The sequence below is a fragment of the Centropristis striata genome, chromosome 18 (assembly GCF_030273125.1).
Source record: "Centropristis striata isolate RG_2023a ecotype Rhode Island chromosome 18, C.striata_1.0, whole genome shotgun sequence".
In the NCBI taxonomy this organism is placed as follows: Eukaryota; Metazoa; Chordata; class Actinopteri; order Perciformes; family Serranidae; genus Centropristis; species Centropristis striata.
Window position 1 is genome coordinate 814,221 of NC_081534.1, and position 18,771 is coordinate 832,991.

The 18,771-nt window shown below is 34.8% G+C and overlaps 2 protein-coding genes across 6 annotated transcripts in view; one reads left to right on the forward strand and one right to left on the reverse strand.

Moving 5' to 3' along the window:
• The window catches only part of cnih3 (cornichon family AMPA receptor auxiliary protein 3), a 386,093-nt gene that overhangs the window by 150,517 nt on the left and 216,805 nt on the right, over positions 1–18,771 (reverse strand). For 3 of the 4 annotated variants that reach the window (XM_059356603.1, XM_059356602.1, XM_059356599.1), the window contains one exon: positions 2,690–2,832. The gene's annotated coding sequence lies outside the window, so the exon portion shown is untranslated. Of the gene's footprint in view, positions 1–2,689; positions 2,833–18,771 lie in introns of those variants that run through there. The other variant, XM_059356600.1, reaches the window with a different exon arrangement.
• On the forward strand, positions 5,369–16,747 carry ccn6 (cellular communication network factor 6). 2 transcript variants are annotated; one of them, XM_059356592.1, is made up of 5 exons: positions 5,369–5,538; positions 11,439–11,712; positions 12,669–12,905; positions 14,278–14,471; positions 15,495–16,747. In XM_059356592.1, exons 1-5 carry the CDS (start codon positions 5,491–5,493, stop codon positions 15,774–15,776), a joined length of 1,035 nt encoding a protein of 344 aa, XP_059212575.1. In that variant the 5' UTR covers positions 5,369–5,490; the 3' UTR covers positions 15,777–16,747. The 2 variants fall into 2 exon arrangements, with proteins under 2 accessions (XP_059212575.1, XP_059212576.1); XM_059356593.1 differs by having other exon boundaries at positions 14,299–14,471.

Consider the following 18,771-nt stretch of genomic DNA (forward strand, 5'->3'; position numbering starts at 1 on the left):
AAGAGTTTCTAGCCAAACCTCCCTCAGGGAAGTTTTATGACTGAAGTAAGGAGGATAAAAACACCTTCAACCCTCATAAACTGATCACGTTTAAGAGAACTAGAAGAATTATATTTGGTAACTTCAGTGGATATCTAAATGGGCTCCTCGTGTCTCTGTTTGGTTGTAGAATGTATGAATAAAAATAAAAATACAAATGGGGGTTTACTAGATTAAAAGTGCCAAATCTACAAGAAAAAAATGTGCAGATTTAAGAGATTTAAAGTGACAAATCTGCTTGAAAAAGTTTGCAGATTTACGAGACAAAAGTGGGGAAAAAAATAACTTTTTTCTCGCAGATTCACCATTTTAAATCTCATAAATCTGCACATTTTTTATCGTAGATTTGACACCTTAATCTCGTAAACTTTTTTTCTCAAAATATTACCCCCCTCCCCGGGTCCGTATGTTTTTTTTACACATTCTGGCTGTATGTAATTTCTCTTTAGCTCTTTGGCTAAAGAGAGTTTAGATACAAAAATCCCAATAAATCTCAACTGTGTTCATATCTCTATGATTTTGCCTTTCATGTACCACATAAAAATGTTTACCATACCCGTATTTGGTATCCATTTTTTCTTCACCTATATGATCTGACAATTATTTTTCTGATTTAACCTACTTTATCAACATATTGAGCCCCAAAATACACAAAAATCAGGAAATCCGGGTTGAAAAATTACTACAATAAAAACCTAAAATATGCTCAATGAACTGTTTTGGAACTTCAAAATGTAAACATATGATACAAATATGAACATATAAAAAGGTAAAAAAATAAATATAATAAAACTATATACAAAAAAAGTCCCATAAAAAATGTATATTTATAGATGTTTTTTTTCCTTGTTAGCTGCAACTCTTCAAAAACAAATTATGTGCAAAATCACATATTATCATTATTATCTTATCTTATATTTTTATCATATCTTTGGTTTTACATGACCTGGGAATGTCAATGTTGAGTTTTTTTTGTTAAACTTCACCTAATCTGATCATAGACCCCAGAGGGTTATTAAAGAAGGATACACACAGTCTAAACAATAAAAACAATAAAAAGACCTGATAATTATAGTCAAAATGTGTTCTAAACTCTTTATATAATTATCGGGTTTATTTTGTTGCAATGGTGATCTTTTTTTGTACAAATGTGATCTTGCTTTTGTGCCTTTTTAAAATAATTTTGTGTATTTTTTTCGTCATTTTGTGTCTTTTAAAAAATATTTTGTCTTTTTTGGTAATTCTGTGTCTTTTTTTAGTAATTTTGTGTCTTTTTAAAGTTATTTTGTGCCTTTTTTAAATAATTTTGTGTATTTTTTTCGTCATTTTGTGTCTTTTTAAAAATATTTTTGTCTTTTTTTTGGTAATTCTGTGTCTTTTTTTTAGTAATTTTGTGTCTTTTTAAAGCTATTTTGTGCCTTTTTAAAATAATTTTGTGTATTTTTTTCGTCATTTTGTGTCTTTTTTAAAATATTTTTGTCTTTTTTGGTAATTCTGTGTCTTTTTTTGGTAATTCTGTCTTTTTTGGTCATTTTGTTTGTTTATTAAGTAATTTAGCTTTTTTTCTGTCATTCTGTGTATTTTTTGGTCATTTTGTGTCTTTTTAAAATAATTTTGTGTCTTTTTGGTAATTCTGTGTATTTTTTGGTAATTCTGTGTCTTTTTAAAGTTATTTTGTGCCTTTTAAAATTTTTTTTTATTTTTTTTGTCATTTTGTGTCTTTTTAAAATAATTTTGTGTCTTTTTTGGTAATTCTGTGTATTTTTTGGTCATTTTGTGTCTTTTTAAAATAACATTGTGTCTTTTTTGGTAATTTTGTGTTTCCAAACTTTTGGCCTGTAGTGTATGTGTCCAAAAAACACAGTTTTACTATCAGGGGCTATTTCACATTTGAAAGCATTGTGTATTTCTCTCCAGTAGTCTCTCATAACAGGGCAGTCCCAAAAAACATGGTCGTGGTTTGCACTTTTCCAGATTTCCGGAGTGAGTTTCTAAGATGTTATACAGCAGAACATGCTATTCACTGCCATCATTACTAACTCACATTCTAGTTTGAACAAGTGTCTGATGCTCCTCTGTTACCTACGTGGCTTAAAGTGGACACCACTATTAAGATAATTCACAAAACTTGAACAAATCCCCTTTGGGTGTCTGAGATGTTTGGCATTCTTGGATGAGCTCAAGTGTCCAAGTGTGTAAAGGACAAACACACACAATCCTATTCATGGGTTTGTGTTCCCAAAGCAAGAACATGTCAGAAAAAAACAAGCTGTGTTTTGTTGAGAAATATACACTACTGGTCAAAAGTTTTAGAACACACCAACTTTTCCAGAATTTAATTGAAAATGATGCAGTTTAATGTCTCAGTGTACTCTGAAATTAATGCACATTTGCAACATTTAAAATTCTTTATTGAGCATGATAGTGTTTTGAAAGTTAAAAAAAGATTCAAAATCACATTTTATGTTGGACTAAAGGACTAAAACAAAGACACAAAATGACTAAAAAAAGACACAAAAATGACAAAAAAGACACCAAAAGACACAAAATGCCTAAAAAAGACACAAAATGACCAAAAAAAGCCACAAAATGACTAAAAAAAGACACCAAAAGACACAAAATGACTAAAAAAAGACACAAAATGACCAAAAAAGACACAAAATGACAAAAAAAAAGACACAAAATGACCAAAAAAAGACACAAAATGACTTACAAAGACATGAAAAGAATTCAAAAATGGACAAAATAGCCCAAGACTCCATAGAGTTAAGTTGTTAACCCATTTCTTGTTTCCTGAAAAAGGCCTACTTGTATAATTCTGAAATGTACATTATTTTCCAGTTTTGGTTCAGCTTACCTTTTTTTATTTACCTCTGGCAGTTCACCACTTACCTTTGGACCCTTTCAAGCTGTTCATTTGACTTGAACTGCTTGAATCTCAAAAAAAAATGGAAAAATTGGGGTGTTCTAAAACTTTTGACCGGTAGTGTATAATATATATAATATGGTAGTACTGGCCCCTCCCTCCCTGGTTGGTTTTCTTTGGGTGTAAACTGTGATTGTTGCTTTATGTGTAACATCATTGCATCACATGTAACCATCAGTCTGTTAGGAGCAGGTATGTGGTGTGGGAATATAAAAAAAAAATTAGCTTGAGGCTAAGAGTCCCACCTCTTAACCTCAATTATGTCGTCTGTTTGGTCTTGCTCTCTGCTTCCTGCTCCGTCTGTTCATCAGAACATTCCAGCTCTGTTTCCACATTCCTCCAGCAGGGTTTAAACCAGTGGTGGTTCTACACAGGGGCCTCCAGCTAGCCTAGCATGTTAAACTGGTAACAACAGCTAGCCTAGCATGTTAAACTGGTAACAACAGCTAGCCTAGCATGTTAAACTGGTAACAACAGCTAGCCTAGCATGTTAAACTGGTAACAACAGCTAGCCTAGCATGTTAAACTGATAACAACAGCTAGCCTAGCATGTTAAACTGATAACAACAGCTAGTCTAGCATGTTAAACTGGTAACAACAGCTAGCCTAGCATGTTAAACTGATAACAACAGCTAGCCTAGCATGTTAAACTGGTAACAACAGCTAGCCTAGCATGTTAAACTGATAACAACAGCTAGCCTAGCATGTTAAACTGGTAACAACAGCTAGCCTAGCATGTTAAACTGATAACAACAGCTAGCCTAGCATGTTAAACTGATAACAACAGCTAGCCTAGCATGTTAAACTGGTAACAACAGCTAGCCTAGCATGTTAAACTGATAACAACAGCTAGCCTAGCATGTTAAACTGATAACAACAGCTAGCCTAGCATGTTAAACTGATAACAACAGCTAGCCTAGCATGTTAAACTGGTAACAACAGCTAGCCTAGCATGTTAAACTGATAACAACAGCTAGCCTAGCATGTTAAACTGATAACAACAGCTAGCCTAGCATGTTAAACTGATAACAACAGCTAGCCTAGCATGTTAAACTGGTAACAACAGCTAGCCTAGCATGTTGAACTGGTAACAACAGCTAGCCTAGCATGTTAAACTGGTAACAACAGCTAGCTTAGCATGTTTAACTGGTAACAACAGCTAGCCTAGCATGTTGAACTGGTAACAACAGCTAGCCTAGCATGTTAAACTGATAACAACAGCTAGTCTAGCATGTTAAACTGATAACAACAGCTTGCCTAGCATGTTAAACTGATAACAACAGCTAGCCTAGCATGTTAAACTGATAACAACAGCTAGTCTAGCATGTTAAACTGATAACAACAGCTTGCCTAGCATGTTAAACTGATAACAACAGCTAGCCTAGCATGTTAAACTGGTAACAACAGCTAGCCTAGCATGTTAAACTGATAATTTTGATGAACAGTTTCTATTTTACAGTGTAGTCACATGAGGTTTACAGATTTAACTGTTAGTCACATCCAGATAAATGTAAACTGGTAACAACAGCTAGCCTAGCATGTTAAACTGGTAACAACAGCTAGCCTAGCATGTTTAGCTGGTAACAACAGCTAGCCTAGCATGTTAAACTGGTAACAACAGCTAGCCTAGCATGTTTAGCTGGTAACAACAGCTAGCCTAGCATGTTAAACTGGTAACAACAGCTAGCCTAGCATGTTAAACTGGTAACAACAGCTAGCCTAGCATGTTAAACTGGTAACAACAGCTAGCCTAGCATGTTAAACTGGTAACAACAGCTAGCCTAGCATGTTAAACTGATAACAACAGCTAGCCTAGCATGTTAAACTGGTAACAACAGCTAGCCTAGCATGTTTAACTGGTAACAACAGCTAGCCTAGCATGTTAAACTGGTAACAACAGCTAGCCTAGCATGTTAAACTGGTAACAACAGCTAGCCTAGCATGTTTAACTGATAACAACAGCTAGCCTAGCATGTTTAACTGGTAACAACAGCTAGCCTAGCATGTTAAACTGGTAACAACAGCTAGCCTAGCATGTTTAACTGATAACAACAGCTAGCCTAGCATGTTAAACTGGTAACAACAGCTAGCCTAGCATGTTAAACTGATAATTTTGATGAACAGTTTCTTTTTTACAGTGTAGTCGCGTGAGGTTTACAGATTTAACTGTTAGATAAATGTAAACGAGGTCTGCAGACTAAGAATAAACAAGTGGGCAGGACTTGAAGGCCGTGGAGCGGCCCGGCAGTTATGAAGGTAAATATTTTCCTGTGGATCAGTCAGGAGGGAAAGGTGTGTTTGGATAGAGACAGAGGGGATCTTTGTCCTTCTCCCACCGGCCGGCTCTCCCAATCTCTTCCCCCCAGTTCCTCCCTCACTCTCCCACTCTCTCCCAATCTCTTCCCCCCAGTTCCTCCCTCACTCTCCCACTCTCTCCCACTCTCTTCCTCCCTAAATCCCACCTTCCAGTTCCCTCGTCCCCCTGTAACCCTCCTGGAGCTCACACTAAACTTCTCCCTTAAGAGATGCTATCACTTCTCTGCCGTTCCCTCCTGCTCATCCTTGCTCAACAGGTAAGAGGAGCATTATCTTTTTATTCTATATGAACAAAACAATCACATTAAGACACACCTGCCATGGCTGGAGCTGCAGGAAATCATTGGTTTTTCTTAGAATTAGAGCATTTTAGCATTTGCAGATTTAGCTTTTTTCATTATTCAGTAGTCTTTGAATCTGTTTATGTGAATAATAAATTATGTGGAATAATAATCAGGAGAGTTCAAAGTTGGTCTTCCTTTCAGGAGTAAAAACTTGAAAAAAGTGGAGCAAAGACTGAGGTATTTGTGTTTAAAGCTGCTGTGGACCCATTTTCACACCATGAAATGAGCTCATTCAGTAAACCTGGCAGTCAGGCTTCAGATTTTTGGCAGAGCCCTCAGTGACCCTTGGAAGCAACGAGTGGTTAGTCGTTAGTTGGAGTACAAGTGGCACCATGCATAGGTTGCATCATAGCAAATACACAGCAAAATCAGCAGTGTTAATTCAACTCACATAGTGTTCAATTTAACACTTTTTCTGAGTTTATATACACTGTCAAAAATAATCTGTTAAATTTACGGTAAATTACCGGCAGCTGTGGTTGCCAGAACTTTACCGTAAAAAATACAGTGAGTGGTTTTCTACTGTAAATTTAAATGTAAATATCAGCTAAATCTGTCATTAAGACTGAAAAATCTCTTGCCATTTTATCCCTATTGTGTCTCTTTTTGGTAATTTTGTGTCTCATTTGATAATTTTACGTATTTTTTTGGTCATTTTGTGTCTTTTTTGATGGTTTTGTGTCTCTTTTGGTAGTTTTCTGTCTTTTTTTTGGTCGTTTTGTGTCTTTTTAGATAGTTTTGTGTCTCTTTTGGTCATTTTGTGTCTTTTTTGATGGTTTTGTGTCTCTTTTGGTCATTTTCTGTCTCTTTTTTTGGTGGTTTTGTGACTCTTTTGGTCATTTTAGGTCCTTTGTTAGGTCCTTTGGTCTGCTATTATTTTTAGGGTAGTTATGTCCTTGTGACGTTATGGTATTTCTCCATTTCTCCAATACACAGCAAAATCAGCAGTGTTAATTCAACTCACATAGTGTTAAATTTAACACTTTTTCTGAGTTTATATACACGGTAAAAAATAATCTGTTTAATTTACGGTAAATTACCGGCAGCTGTGGTTGCCAGAACTTCACCGTAAAAAATACAGTGAGGGGTTTTCTACTGTAAATATCAGCAAAAACTGTAATTTAGACTGAATATTTCCATTTATTTTAGGGTAGTTGTGTCATTGTGACATCATGGCATTTCTCCATTAACTTTACATGAAAATGTTATATTTTACAGCAAACTGTTTCCTACAGTTCATGACAGTAAAAGTAAAAATTGTGCTATTCCTTGATTTACGGTAATTAAAAGTGTCTACTACAGTTATACATAACTAATAACTAATAATTTCATGTCTCTTTTGGTCGTTTTCTGTCTTTTTTTGGTCATTTTGTGTCTTTTTAGATAGTTTTGTGTCTCTTTTGGTCATTTTGTGTCTTTTTAGATAGTTTTGTGTCTCTTTTGGTCGTTTTGTGTCTCTTTTTTTGGTCGTTTGTGACTCTTTTGGTCATTTTAGGTCCTTTGTTAGGTCCTTTGGTCTGCTATTATTTTTAGGGTAGTTATGTCCTTGTGACGTTATGGTATTTCTCCATTCATTTTAAATGAAAAATCTAATATTTTTTACAGCAAAACTGTGTTTTCTAAAGTTTATGACAGAAAAAAAGTAAAAGTTTTGTGCTATTCCTTGATTTACGGTAATTAAAAGTGTCTACTACAGTTATACACAATTTTACGCCCTATTTCTGATGCAATTTGACAGTGTTTTACTGTAATTTCTACAAACATTTTTTACAGTGTAGTTCTCACAGATTCTGAGTTAAAATTACACTTTGAAAAGTGTTAATATTTAACTTTTTAATAGTGTTAAATATTTGACAACCTTGGTGTTGTTTTACACCACATAAATGCACTTTTAACTCCAAATTGTGTTATTCCTTTTCACTTTGAGTGTTAATTTTTAGCATATATCGTGTTATTTTATGACTCAAAGTGTATTTTCAACACTAAAATCATGTAACTCCCTTTCACTGAGTGTTCATTTTTAACATTTTGACACATTAAAGTGTATTTTTAACCCTAAAATCATGTTATTTCCTTTCACTAATGTGATAATTAATATTCATTGTTTTGTTTTACGATACATTAAAAGTGCATTCTGTCTTCTGAAAAAACAACACAACAGATTTTGCTGTGTACCAGGCAAACATATTTGTTTTTACAGAACTGAACAGAAGAATATGAATATATACCTGCTATACACTGTAAAAAAAAAATGTCTGTAGATTTTACAGTGACCGTAAAATGATAAATGGGTTAATTCAGTTTTAGTAACAATGAAACACTGTAAATATATATATCAGCCAAAACAGTATTTTTTTTACAGTTTTATTTTTTGAAAAATACATTACTCCAATGTTAAATACACTGTAATATGTATTAAATATTAAATATATATATATATATAAGCGTCACTGTAATTTTTGCATTCCTCTTTTGTAAAAAAAATACTTTTTCTCACTGTTAAATATACGAAACACCATATCTCTAACATAAATATACTGTAATATTTTATGGTAAAATCTTTAATTCATGCAGCATTTATAAAGTATTTTCTTGTCAATTATATGGCAGAACAGCGTTTCTTTTGATGGAAAAACTTATTTATACAGTAAAAAATGGAATAAAATGGAAATCTTAAACGTGAAATCAACAGTGCAAATATCTTTTTACCGTAATATTTAAAAAAGTTGCACCGTATTTATTACGGTAAAATTCTGGTAACCACAGCTGCCGGTTTTTTACCGTAAAAACAACAGGTTTTTTTTACATTGTAGATCTGTATATAATCATCTGACAGTACAGAGCCTAAAGAAAAATTCTTCTTATTTCTAGCAATAGAATCTTAATTATATTGTTTTGAGTATAATTTACCTACTGACCATAGCTTTATGTGCTTATTTAATTATTAGTATTATTATTATGTGCTTATTTAATTATCTTATTGTTTAAAGACTTATTTTTAGGATTGACATTGTGAGCTTTTTCATGCTTTTCAAGCTATTCAACTGTTGAATATGGTGAGTTTTTACCTAAAATATTGGCTCCAGTTGAGAGTTTTAGTTGCATGTAGGTTGAATGTTATTTCAAAAGCATTTTCTATCACCAGAATGTGCTCGTTTCAAGTATTACTGGCTATTTTAATGTTACTTCAGTCAGGCTTTTCAAGCCACAATTGATCAAAATAAGTATATTTGGATTTATTTCAAGACATCATTGGTTTTTCTAGTGCCAAGATATATGTTTTTTTCACTTATTTAAAGAATTCTTACAAAGAAACATTTACTTACTGCAGTGGCAGCTAATTTTACTTGTTTCGAGCATGTGTTTGCTTAATTCTACTTATTTATTTCTATTTTTTGTCAGTTGGTTTTTGCAGTGCAGCTGTTTCAACAATAAACCACATCTGTAAAAAACATAAACCACTAGAAACCTACACAGTTTCACATCCAATACGCCTAGCTAAAGGTTGCACAAAAGGGTGTGGAGTTCAGAATGTCACTGTTTGATGTACACTACCGGTCAAAAGTTTTACAACAACACCCAATTTTTCCAGTTTTTTATTGAAATTCAAGCAGTTCAAGTCAAATGAACAGCTTGAAAGGGTCCAAAGGTAAGTGGTGAACTGCCAGAGGTAAATAAAAAAAGGTAAGCTTAACCAAAACTGAAAAATAATGTACATTTCAGAATTATACAAGTAGGCCTTTTTCAGGGAACAAGAAATGGGTTAACAACTTAACTCTATGGAGTCTTGGGCTATTTTGTCCATTTTTGAATTCTTTTCATGTCTTTGTAAGTCATTTTGTGTCTTTTTTTGGTCATTTTGTGTCTTTTGGTGTCTTTTTTTTGTCATTTTGTGTCTTTTTTTAGTCCTTTAGTTCAACATAAAATGTGATTTTGAATCTTTTTTTTACTTTCAAAACACTATCATGCTCAATCAAGAATTTTAAATGTTGCACATGTGCATTAATTTCAAAGTACACTGAGACATTAAACTGCATCGTTTTCAATTAAATTCTGGAAAAGTTGGTGTGTTCTAAAACTTTTGACCAGTAGTGTATCTCCAGAGCTGTCAAACATCTTTATCTCATAAAATGCTGAATTCAGAAATTAATTGCAAAATGGATCTGTGTCCTCCTCCCCACCAAGGTTATAATAGTTTTGGATTTTTCATTAGTTTTAGTTTTAATTTCGTTGTGAATTTTTGTTTTCAAATTCAGTTAGTTTTAGTTAGTTTTTAGAGTGAGTTTTCTAGTTTTAGTTTAGTTTTCATTTTTTGAAAATGCTTAGTTTTAGTTTAGTTTTTATTAGTTTTAGTGTTAGTTTTAGTTTTTTTGTAATGGGCTATGTGTTGGTGCCAGATTCAAAGAGGTCATAATACATTTTGCCATTTTATCCATCAGCCCCAATAAGGTTATTAACTCTTACAGTTCTGGGTGTTTTGTATTCTGGTTCTAGTGTAAACATCCCAGTCTCAGTAAACATATTCACCATGTGTTGCATGTTCAAATAGAAACACTGAATTATGAATGAAAAAAGTTGACAAAAACGAAAACTAAGGACATTTTCACTATAATTTTAGTTAGTTTTGTAACCACACAATACAGTTTCAGTTAGTTATCGTTTTTTAAAAACTCTAGTTTTTATTTTTATTTCAGTTAACGAAAATCTTTTTTCAATTCTAGTTTTCGTTATTTTGTTAGTTTTTGTTAATGTTACGTCCACTGACTAAACCCAGCCAGCAACAATAACACAACAATCAGAAAATTAAACAAAGTCAAAAGTGATGTGAACAAATGATGATTTATTTTACAACAACAAAAGAACAACACACTAAGATGGGGGAGGATGGGACAAGTGATTGTGCCAAAAGAAAGTTGAAACAAATATAACAAAAGAAGGCCGATCTAAACTAGATGTGAAGAAAAACAAACAAACAAAAGGCCGAACTAACTTATCTACAAAAAAGGCTTTCAAAACAATACAGGGGTGGCACAACCAATAACTAATGGAGTAACAGAGAATAACCTACGTGATGCAAAATGTACAGGGTAGCCCCAACTTACCTAGGCAAGGCAAGTTTATCTGTATAGCACAATTCAACACAAGGTAATTCAAAGTGCTTTACATACACATTAAAAACAGCAAGACACAATTGAAAACAGTAAAAACAGTCAATTAAAACAGGTAAATAAAAATATAAATAGGATAAAATGATACAGCAGGATAAACAAAGAGATAAAATAATAAAAAGCACAAGTCAAACATTGCGTAGTTAAAAAGTAAGGGCAGTAGAGTAGAGCAGATAAGTGTTAAAGTTAAGATACGCTGCAGTAAACTATAGTGTTTTTAGTCCTGATTTACAGGAGCTGACCTCACATCTACAGTTAGTTTGTTCCACAGGTGAGGAGCAGAATAACTGAAAGCTGCCTCACCTGCTTAGTTCTTGTTCTTGGGACACGCAACAACCTAGTCCCAACCTCACCACAACAAACAGCACTAACAAGTCGAATTTTAAATGTCAAAACACACAAAAACAAGTCTCACAGACAGAGACACAACAAAAGCAAGATGGCCTCAGTGATCCTCAGAACGCTCCTATTTCAGCCTGAACACACCTCCTCTGATTGGCTCCACAGGTGGAAATCAGCTTTCCAGGTGGATCCAATCAGCTGGTTAGCACCTGGAATGACACAGAAAGGAGGAGAGGCAGAAACACACACCAACAGTCCTCTGGCACGTAACAGTTAACTATAATAACCTTGGTCCTCCTCCAGGTCTTCTGCAGGGCTCAGACCAATGGACGGCTGGCTCCTGATGGCCGGGCGGCGGCTGAGAGGAGGCCGTTCTGCCACTGGCCCTGTAAATGCCCCTCCAGACCCTTCTGTGCTCCTGGAGTCAGCTCGGTCCTGGACGGCTGTGGCTGCTGTAAGAGCTGTGCCCGGCAGATCGGGGAGTCCTGCAACGAGAGGGACGTCTGCGACCCTCATAAGGGAATGTACTGCGACTTCTCCGCTGACCAGCCGAGATACGAGGTTGGAGTGTGTGCATGTGAGTGGTTTTCATCTATATTATATAATATACACATTGCCAAACATTTTTGTAAAGTGACTTAATGCCAGATCTTTATTTGAATCTTCTGCATTTGACCTGTCAAGCTTATAATGACCCGAAATTCTTCCAACTGTTAGGATTAACAACTGCATTAAGGCATTATCATGGAATTGCAATATTATTTTTGATTGTTTAATAATTTAAAAAAATGTAACACTTTATATTAAGGTAAACATATTCAACATTAATTAGTTGCTTATTAGCATGTAAATAAGTAACATATTGTCTCTTAATGAGTCATTATTCAGTAGTTATTAATGCTTTATTCTGCATGGCTTTATTATACAACCAGTAAGACATTAACTAAGAGTTTTCCCTCAATAACCTCAGAATTATTGATTATTAGTAGTAAGTAAGGAAGTTGTTATATATGAGTTATGATCTTAATATGCTTTACTTTGTATGGACTTTATAATCTCTACATAGTGGTGAAGGAAACCATGGAAACGGCAAATATCAAACACCTTCTCCAGACCTTTGACTGACTGGTGGCTCCTTTTGGATGATTGGATGAGGATTGGTAGATTGTAATGTCAATCATTACTCTATTAAGCGGCTCACTTTATAATAAGCAATAATTCTGAGGTTATTGAGGGAAAACTCTTACTAATGTCTTAGTAATGTAATTAATGTTAATGTCTTACTGGTTGTATAATAAGGCCATGCAGAATAAGGCATTAATAACTACTTAATAATGACTCATTAAGTTATTTTTATATGTTACTTATTTGCATGCTAATAAGCAACTAATTAATGCTGAATATGTGTTCCCTAATCTGGAAAGTGTTACCTAAAAAATGTTTATGCAGCTTGCTAGATTTCCAGAGAGCTGTGTCTCCTGCATCATGAGGACCTGGTCTAACATGTCCCCCTCATTCTTCTTGTTCTCTCAGACATGATGGCAGTGGGCTGTGACCTGAATGGAGCCCACTATGAGAACGGAGAAGGGTTCCAGCCCAGCCCCCTCTATAAGTGCACCTGTATAGCTGGAGCCATCGGCTGCACCCCCGCCTTCATCCAGAAGCCTGCTGGACTCTTAGGCCCCGCCCCCCTGATGGGCAACATGCCAGCCGGCCTCCGCAGCGGCCAGAGCCCAAAGAAACACCAGCAGGACACCAGCTACCTGTCAGGTGTGTGTTCATAGAGGAGCCCTGTGTAGAAGGGTGAGGGTCTTTCATTACTCAAGCTAACTACTTGGCCAACTTCTTGGCTACATAGCTTGCTATGCTAACTACTTAGCTAAGTAGTTAGCTTAGCAAGCTACTTAGCCAAGTAGTTAGCTAAGTAATAATACAAAAACTTTTTTTCACTATTTTTTTTCATAAAGTATGAGAGGCGAAATGGAAATAATGATCTGTTGTTATCAAAAACAAGATATTTAAAGAATACTTGGAATATTCAATCATAAAATAGTTGATATCAAAAGATAGAGCACAAAAAACACACAGCAGCATTAAATAACTTGGGAAATGAATGTGGGTCATTTTTTACCCAGGTTGTGCATTAGAAGGGGTCAATATGTTGCATCAAAGGGTTAAAAGAAAGAAACTGATGCCTTATAATTAATCTTCAGTTTGGCTGAATGGCTTTTTCTACTTTACTCATTCTACTTAAGTACAAGTACAGCTAAAAGACAACATTTAAAACTTTGGTAGCAGAAAATGAATTCCCTCCTGGTAGTCTAGACGGATTTCAGAATAAAGGCCTCCTTTAAATAAGAAGTGAGGAGCATTTATGGGTACAAGTCAGGAACCGGCCTACCTTACATATCTCAAGGGTGCTGAGTCCAAAAAAAATGGTTCCCAAGCGAAATTTTGAGTTTTTGACCTTCTAATTTGTATCAAATGGCCAAATTGCCCATCTTGCTCAGTCATTGGACCATTTCCCCTTAGTTTTTAGTAAGTAGGCAATCAAAGATGAGGAAATTAAGTTTCTGGATCTATAGTCTAGGGTCAGAGCAAGGATATAGTGGAGGCTCAGTGTCTTTTTTATGTATTTATATATATGCAAAATACCAACTGGAACATTTAAAAGTGATATTGATTGAATATTTATGTCGGCCTTAAAAAAATGACACAAATAATGCTTAATTTCACCTTAAAAGTTGGTATTTTGCATTTAAATATTGTGTGTGTGTATGTATGTATATATATACATATACATATAGATCTAGAAACTTAATTTCCTCATCTTTGATTGCCTACTTTCAAGAAAACCTGGGGAAAATGGTCCAACGACCAACGGCCGCCATTTTGATATGCAAACGAGAAGGTCAAAATCTAGAAATTTCACTTGGGAACCATTTTTTTTGGATTCAGCACCCTTGGAATAAGTAAAGTAGGCCAGTTCCCGACTTGTACCCATAAATGCTCCTCACTTTCACTTTTTGGTGGGAAAGAGCAGATATTTGTGCTGTACTCTGCTCGGCAGTACAGTGGCACACAGACTAGTTCATGTTTGGGGTGTTGTTGACACAGTGCCCTTTAACTGTAATACTGAAAGCTTACAGGGATCCTCCTTTAGCCTGGAAGAAGAACTGTCTGGTCCAGACCACCCCCTGGAGCTCCTGCTCCAGAACCTGTGGCCTGGGCATCTCCGTACGCGTCAACAACGACAACAGCAAATGTGAGATGAGGAAAGATCGCCGACTGTGTCTGCTGCGGCCGTGTGACAAGAGCGTGATGAAGAACGTTAAGGTGACAGATTGACTAATTCTATTCAACTGTTGACAGTTTTATATGCACTGCAAAAAAGGTGTTTAGTCTAAAAACCAGATAAAAACAGTAAATCTGAGGGAAATGATCTTGCTGCATGGACAGATAATTTACCTTGACAAGATTTATTAAATTAAGATTGTTAAATCTAGAAATAAGCATGTTGTACGCTTAAAATAAGAAATTAACTCTTAAAAAAAGAATAAATTCAGAATAAAACCAGTTCAAACCAGAATAAAACCAGTTCAAACCATTTAAAACCATAATAAAACCATTTAAAAATAGAATAAAACAATTTAAAACCAGAATAAAACCAGTTCAAACCATTTAAAACCATAATAAAACCATTTAAAACTAGAATAAAACAATTTAAAACCAGAATAAAACCAGTTCAAACCATTTAAAACCATAATAAAACCATTTAAAACTAGAATAAAACAATTTAAAACCAGAATAAAACCAAGAGATTTCTTAAATTAAGATTATTAAAATTAGAAATAATCATTAAACAGTAAATCTGAGGGAAATGATCTTACTGCATGGACAGATAATTTACCTTGACAAGATTTATTAAAACAAGATACATTTTCTAACACTTCTAAATCTATCTTTTATTTTGGTAAGAAACAAATAATTGTCAGTGCACTCTGCTCGGGCCAGTTTTTAAGAGGTTAATTTCTTATTTTAAGCAAACAACATGCTTATTTCTAGATTTAATAATCGTAATTTAAGATGGTTTCAAATGGTTTGAACTGGTTTGAACTTGTTTTATTCTGAATTTATTCTTTTTTTAAGAGTTAATTTCTTATTTTAAGCGTTCAACATGCTTATTTCTAGATTTAATAATCTTAATTTAATAAATCTTGTCAAGTGAAATTATCTGTCCATGCAGCAAGATCATTTCCCTCAGATTTACTGTTTTATCTGGTTTTTAGACACACCTTTTTTGCAGTGTGACATTAAAAAATATGACAATAAAACCACTGCTTTCCCCACATACTGTAGGTGCCAAAGGGAAAGACATGCCGGCCTAAATTTCAAGCCAAGAAAGCAGACAAGCTGAAGCTCTCTGGCTGCACCAGCACCAAGAAGTTCAAGCCCACATACTGCGGCGTCTGCACAGACAAACGCTGCTGCGTCCCCAACAAGTCACGCATGATCAAGGTGAACTTCACCTGCAAGGGAGGCTCCAGCACGCAGTGGAAGATGCAGTGGATCATGTCCTGTGTGTGCCAGAGGAAGTGCAGTGACCCAGGCGACATGTTTTCTGACCTGCGGTTACTCTAACGGATCAATCCAAGAGTCCCAGAGAGACAAACGGAGGACACGAGTCCTGCTGGGGCCGACTGAGGACTTAAACACATGCTGACTTTGGTCATTACGTTCCAGCGAACCTGGTCTCACAGAAATCCGTGGAATAGCCACGGAATCGCTCAAATTTCCGTGAAACTGACACGGATTTGGCTACAATGCAAGTTAATGCCAGTCATATCCCGTGGCTATTCCAACATACAAAGTGATTATGTACATTCACTGAGTGAAGATTTAGAAAATAAAACATATATTTCTCGCTAGAAATGTGATCAAAATCCATTTTTATGCAGAAACTAAGTCAAAATATTGATTTATTTTTCACTAAAAATGGACACAAACCAACAGGAAGTTCCAAAAAAGTGCTGGATCCTTCATTCCCATAATTCAATATTCAATTCATAATGCATATTTCCTTAAGTTTCCCCCCAAAAAAGGAAACAAAATGACCAAAAAAGACTGGTTCTGTGACCAGAACGGACACAAAAATACAAAAAAAGACACAAAATTACCAAAAAAGACACAAAATGACAAACAATCCCACAAAATGATCAAAAAAAGACACAAAATCACCAAAAAAGACACAGAATGACCAGAAGACACAAAATTGACACGGACACAGATTTGGCTACAATGCAAGTTAATGCCAGTCATATCCCGTGGCTATTCCAACATACAAAGTGATTATGTACATTCACTGAGTGAATATTTAGAAAATAAAACATATATTTCTCGCTAGAAATGTGATCAAAATCCATTTTTATGCAGAAACTAAGTCAAAATATAGATTTATTTTTCACTAAAAATGGACACAAACCAATAGGAAGTTCCAAAAAAGTGCTGGATCCTTCATTCCCATAATTCAACGCAGCAGCATCTTTCCTTAAGTTTCCCCCAAAAAAGATACAAAATGACCAAAAAAAGACACCAAATGACTAAAAAAAGACACAAATGACTAAAAAAGACACAGAATGACTAGAAAAGACACAAAAATACAAGAAAAAGACACAAAATGACCAGAAAAGACACAAAATGACCAAAAAAAGACACAAAATGACCAAAAAAAAGACACAGAATGACTAGAAAAGACACAAAATTACAAAAAATAGACAAAATGATCAAAAAAGACACAAAATGACCAGAAGACACAAAACTGACACGTATTTGGCTACAATGCAAGTTAATGCCAGTCATATCCCGTGGCTATTCCATGGATATTTGTTCCTATTGGTTTGTTCCAAGTCACGTGACTTTCAAGGTCCCGGCGGTCAGAACAAAAAACATGGCGGACAGTTCTCTCATTTTTAGTGAAAAAAATCAATATTTTGACTTAGTTTCTGCATAAAAATGGATTTTGATCACATTTCTAGCGAGAAATATATGTTTTATTTTCTAAATATTCACTCAGTGAATGTACATAATCACTTTGTATGTTGGAATAGCCACGGGATATGTCTGGCATTAACTTGTATTGTAGCCAAATCCGTGTCAGTTTCACGGAAATTTGAGCGATTCCGTGGCTATTCCACGGATTTTGAGTTAAGCGAAATCCGTGGCTATTCCACGGATTCCTGTGGGACCAGGTTGTTTCCAGCAGTGGTGATGTGCCTCAAGAAATCGCAAAAAAAGCAAAAACTGAAACTACAAAACCTCATTTCCAAAGTAAAATGGCTGGGATCATTAAATAGATGAAGAAATATGTTGTAGTTATGATAAATGTTTTTATAAAGCCTGTCTTCAGGACATGTATGTGCAATAACAACAAGGAATATGGCCAATGGAGAAACTGTAACAATTTAACTCTTTCATTCTTTTCACATGTTGTTCCTGTTTATTTTTTTTAGACAGAAAATTTACATCTGGGCATAAATAAGACAACGTTGATATGTAAATTATAAAGGTATCTACAAAAGATTTGGTTGTATGAAGTCATCTTTGAATAGTATATATTGCATCTCAAACATAATAAACCACAAACGTAATAAAAATCTGCAGCTTTTAAAGTAATTAATCCCACAAAAGTAATATATATTCCACAAGCCGATGCCTACTACAAACGTAGCAGAGATCGATTTCCCACAAATGTAATAACTATTACGTTTAATAATACATAATAAATAACTATTACGTTTAATAATACGTAATAAATAATAAAGTGAAAATCTTCAACTTTCAATAATGTAATTTCCCAGAAAATATATTAACGCAAAGAACACACACACACACACACACCCCGCACGCCAAAAATTATGACAAAATTATTAAGTGTATAAACAGATATGCAAATATATGGCATCCCAAAAGTTAGAAACTCAAACATTCAAGTGTAGGAGCAATATGAAAGTGACATTTTTGATCAGTTGTGTGATAGCGAAGAGCCAGTAGTGTGTATAGACAAACAAACAAACAACAACAACCATTATTCTTTGCATTAATACATTTGTGGGAACTTATTACAATATTAAAAGTTGAAGATTTTCACTTTCCCACAAACATAATAAGTCCCTACTAACGTAATAGTTATTATATTTGTGGGAAATCTCGTGTTACGTTTGTAGTAGCAGCAGCTGTTATGTTTGAGGAAAATGTATTTAGTCCGGCGGCTTAGGACCAGATTTGAGAACAAAGGGGACACGTCGGACAAAAGCACTAAAATTTTTCCACATGCTCTCTATCACTATAAGTTTCAATTTTTGGTAGGAGCCACTTCATCAAGATTGCGGATCAGAGATGGCACCCATATAAAGTCTATGAGAAACAATAAATCTTCCAAGCCACTCAGAAGGTCAATCTTGGTGTCAAAATCTACATTTTCTGGGTCAAAGAATCATTTAAAGCTACTGAGAATATCACTAGATGACTCACTGTAAATAATGTATTGATCAAGATCTGACATGAGATGAAAGCTTTACCTTGATTTTTTTGAGCAGTGTACACGGCAGCTAATCCACACTCTCCCGTGAACATTGAC

What these genes read in the sequence shown, in the direction of transcription:
- ccn6 (XM_059356592.1), top strand. Translation starts at nt 5,491, where the DNA reads ATGCTATCACTTCTCTGCCGTTCCCTCCTGCTCATCCTTGCTCAACAG. An exon ending in TGCTCATCCTTGCTCAACAG is followed by an intron (nt 5,539 to 11,438) that starts GTAAGAGGAGCA and finishes GTCCTCCTCCAG; the next exon opens with GTCTTCTGCAGGGCTCAGAC. An exon ending in GGACACCAGCTACCTGTCAG is followed by an intron (nt 12,906 to 14,277) that starts GTGTGTGTTCAT and finishes TAATACTGAAAG; the next exon opens with CTTACAGGGATCCTCCTTTA.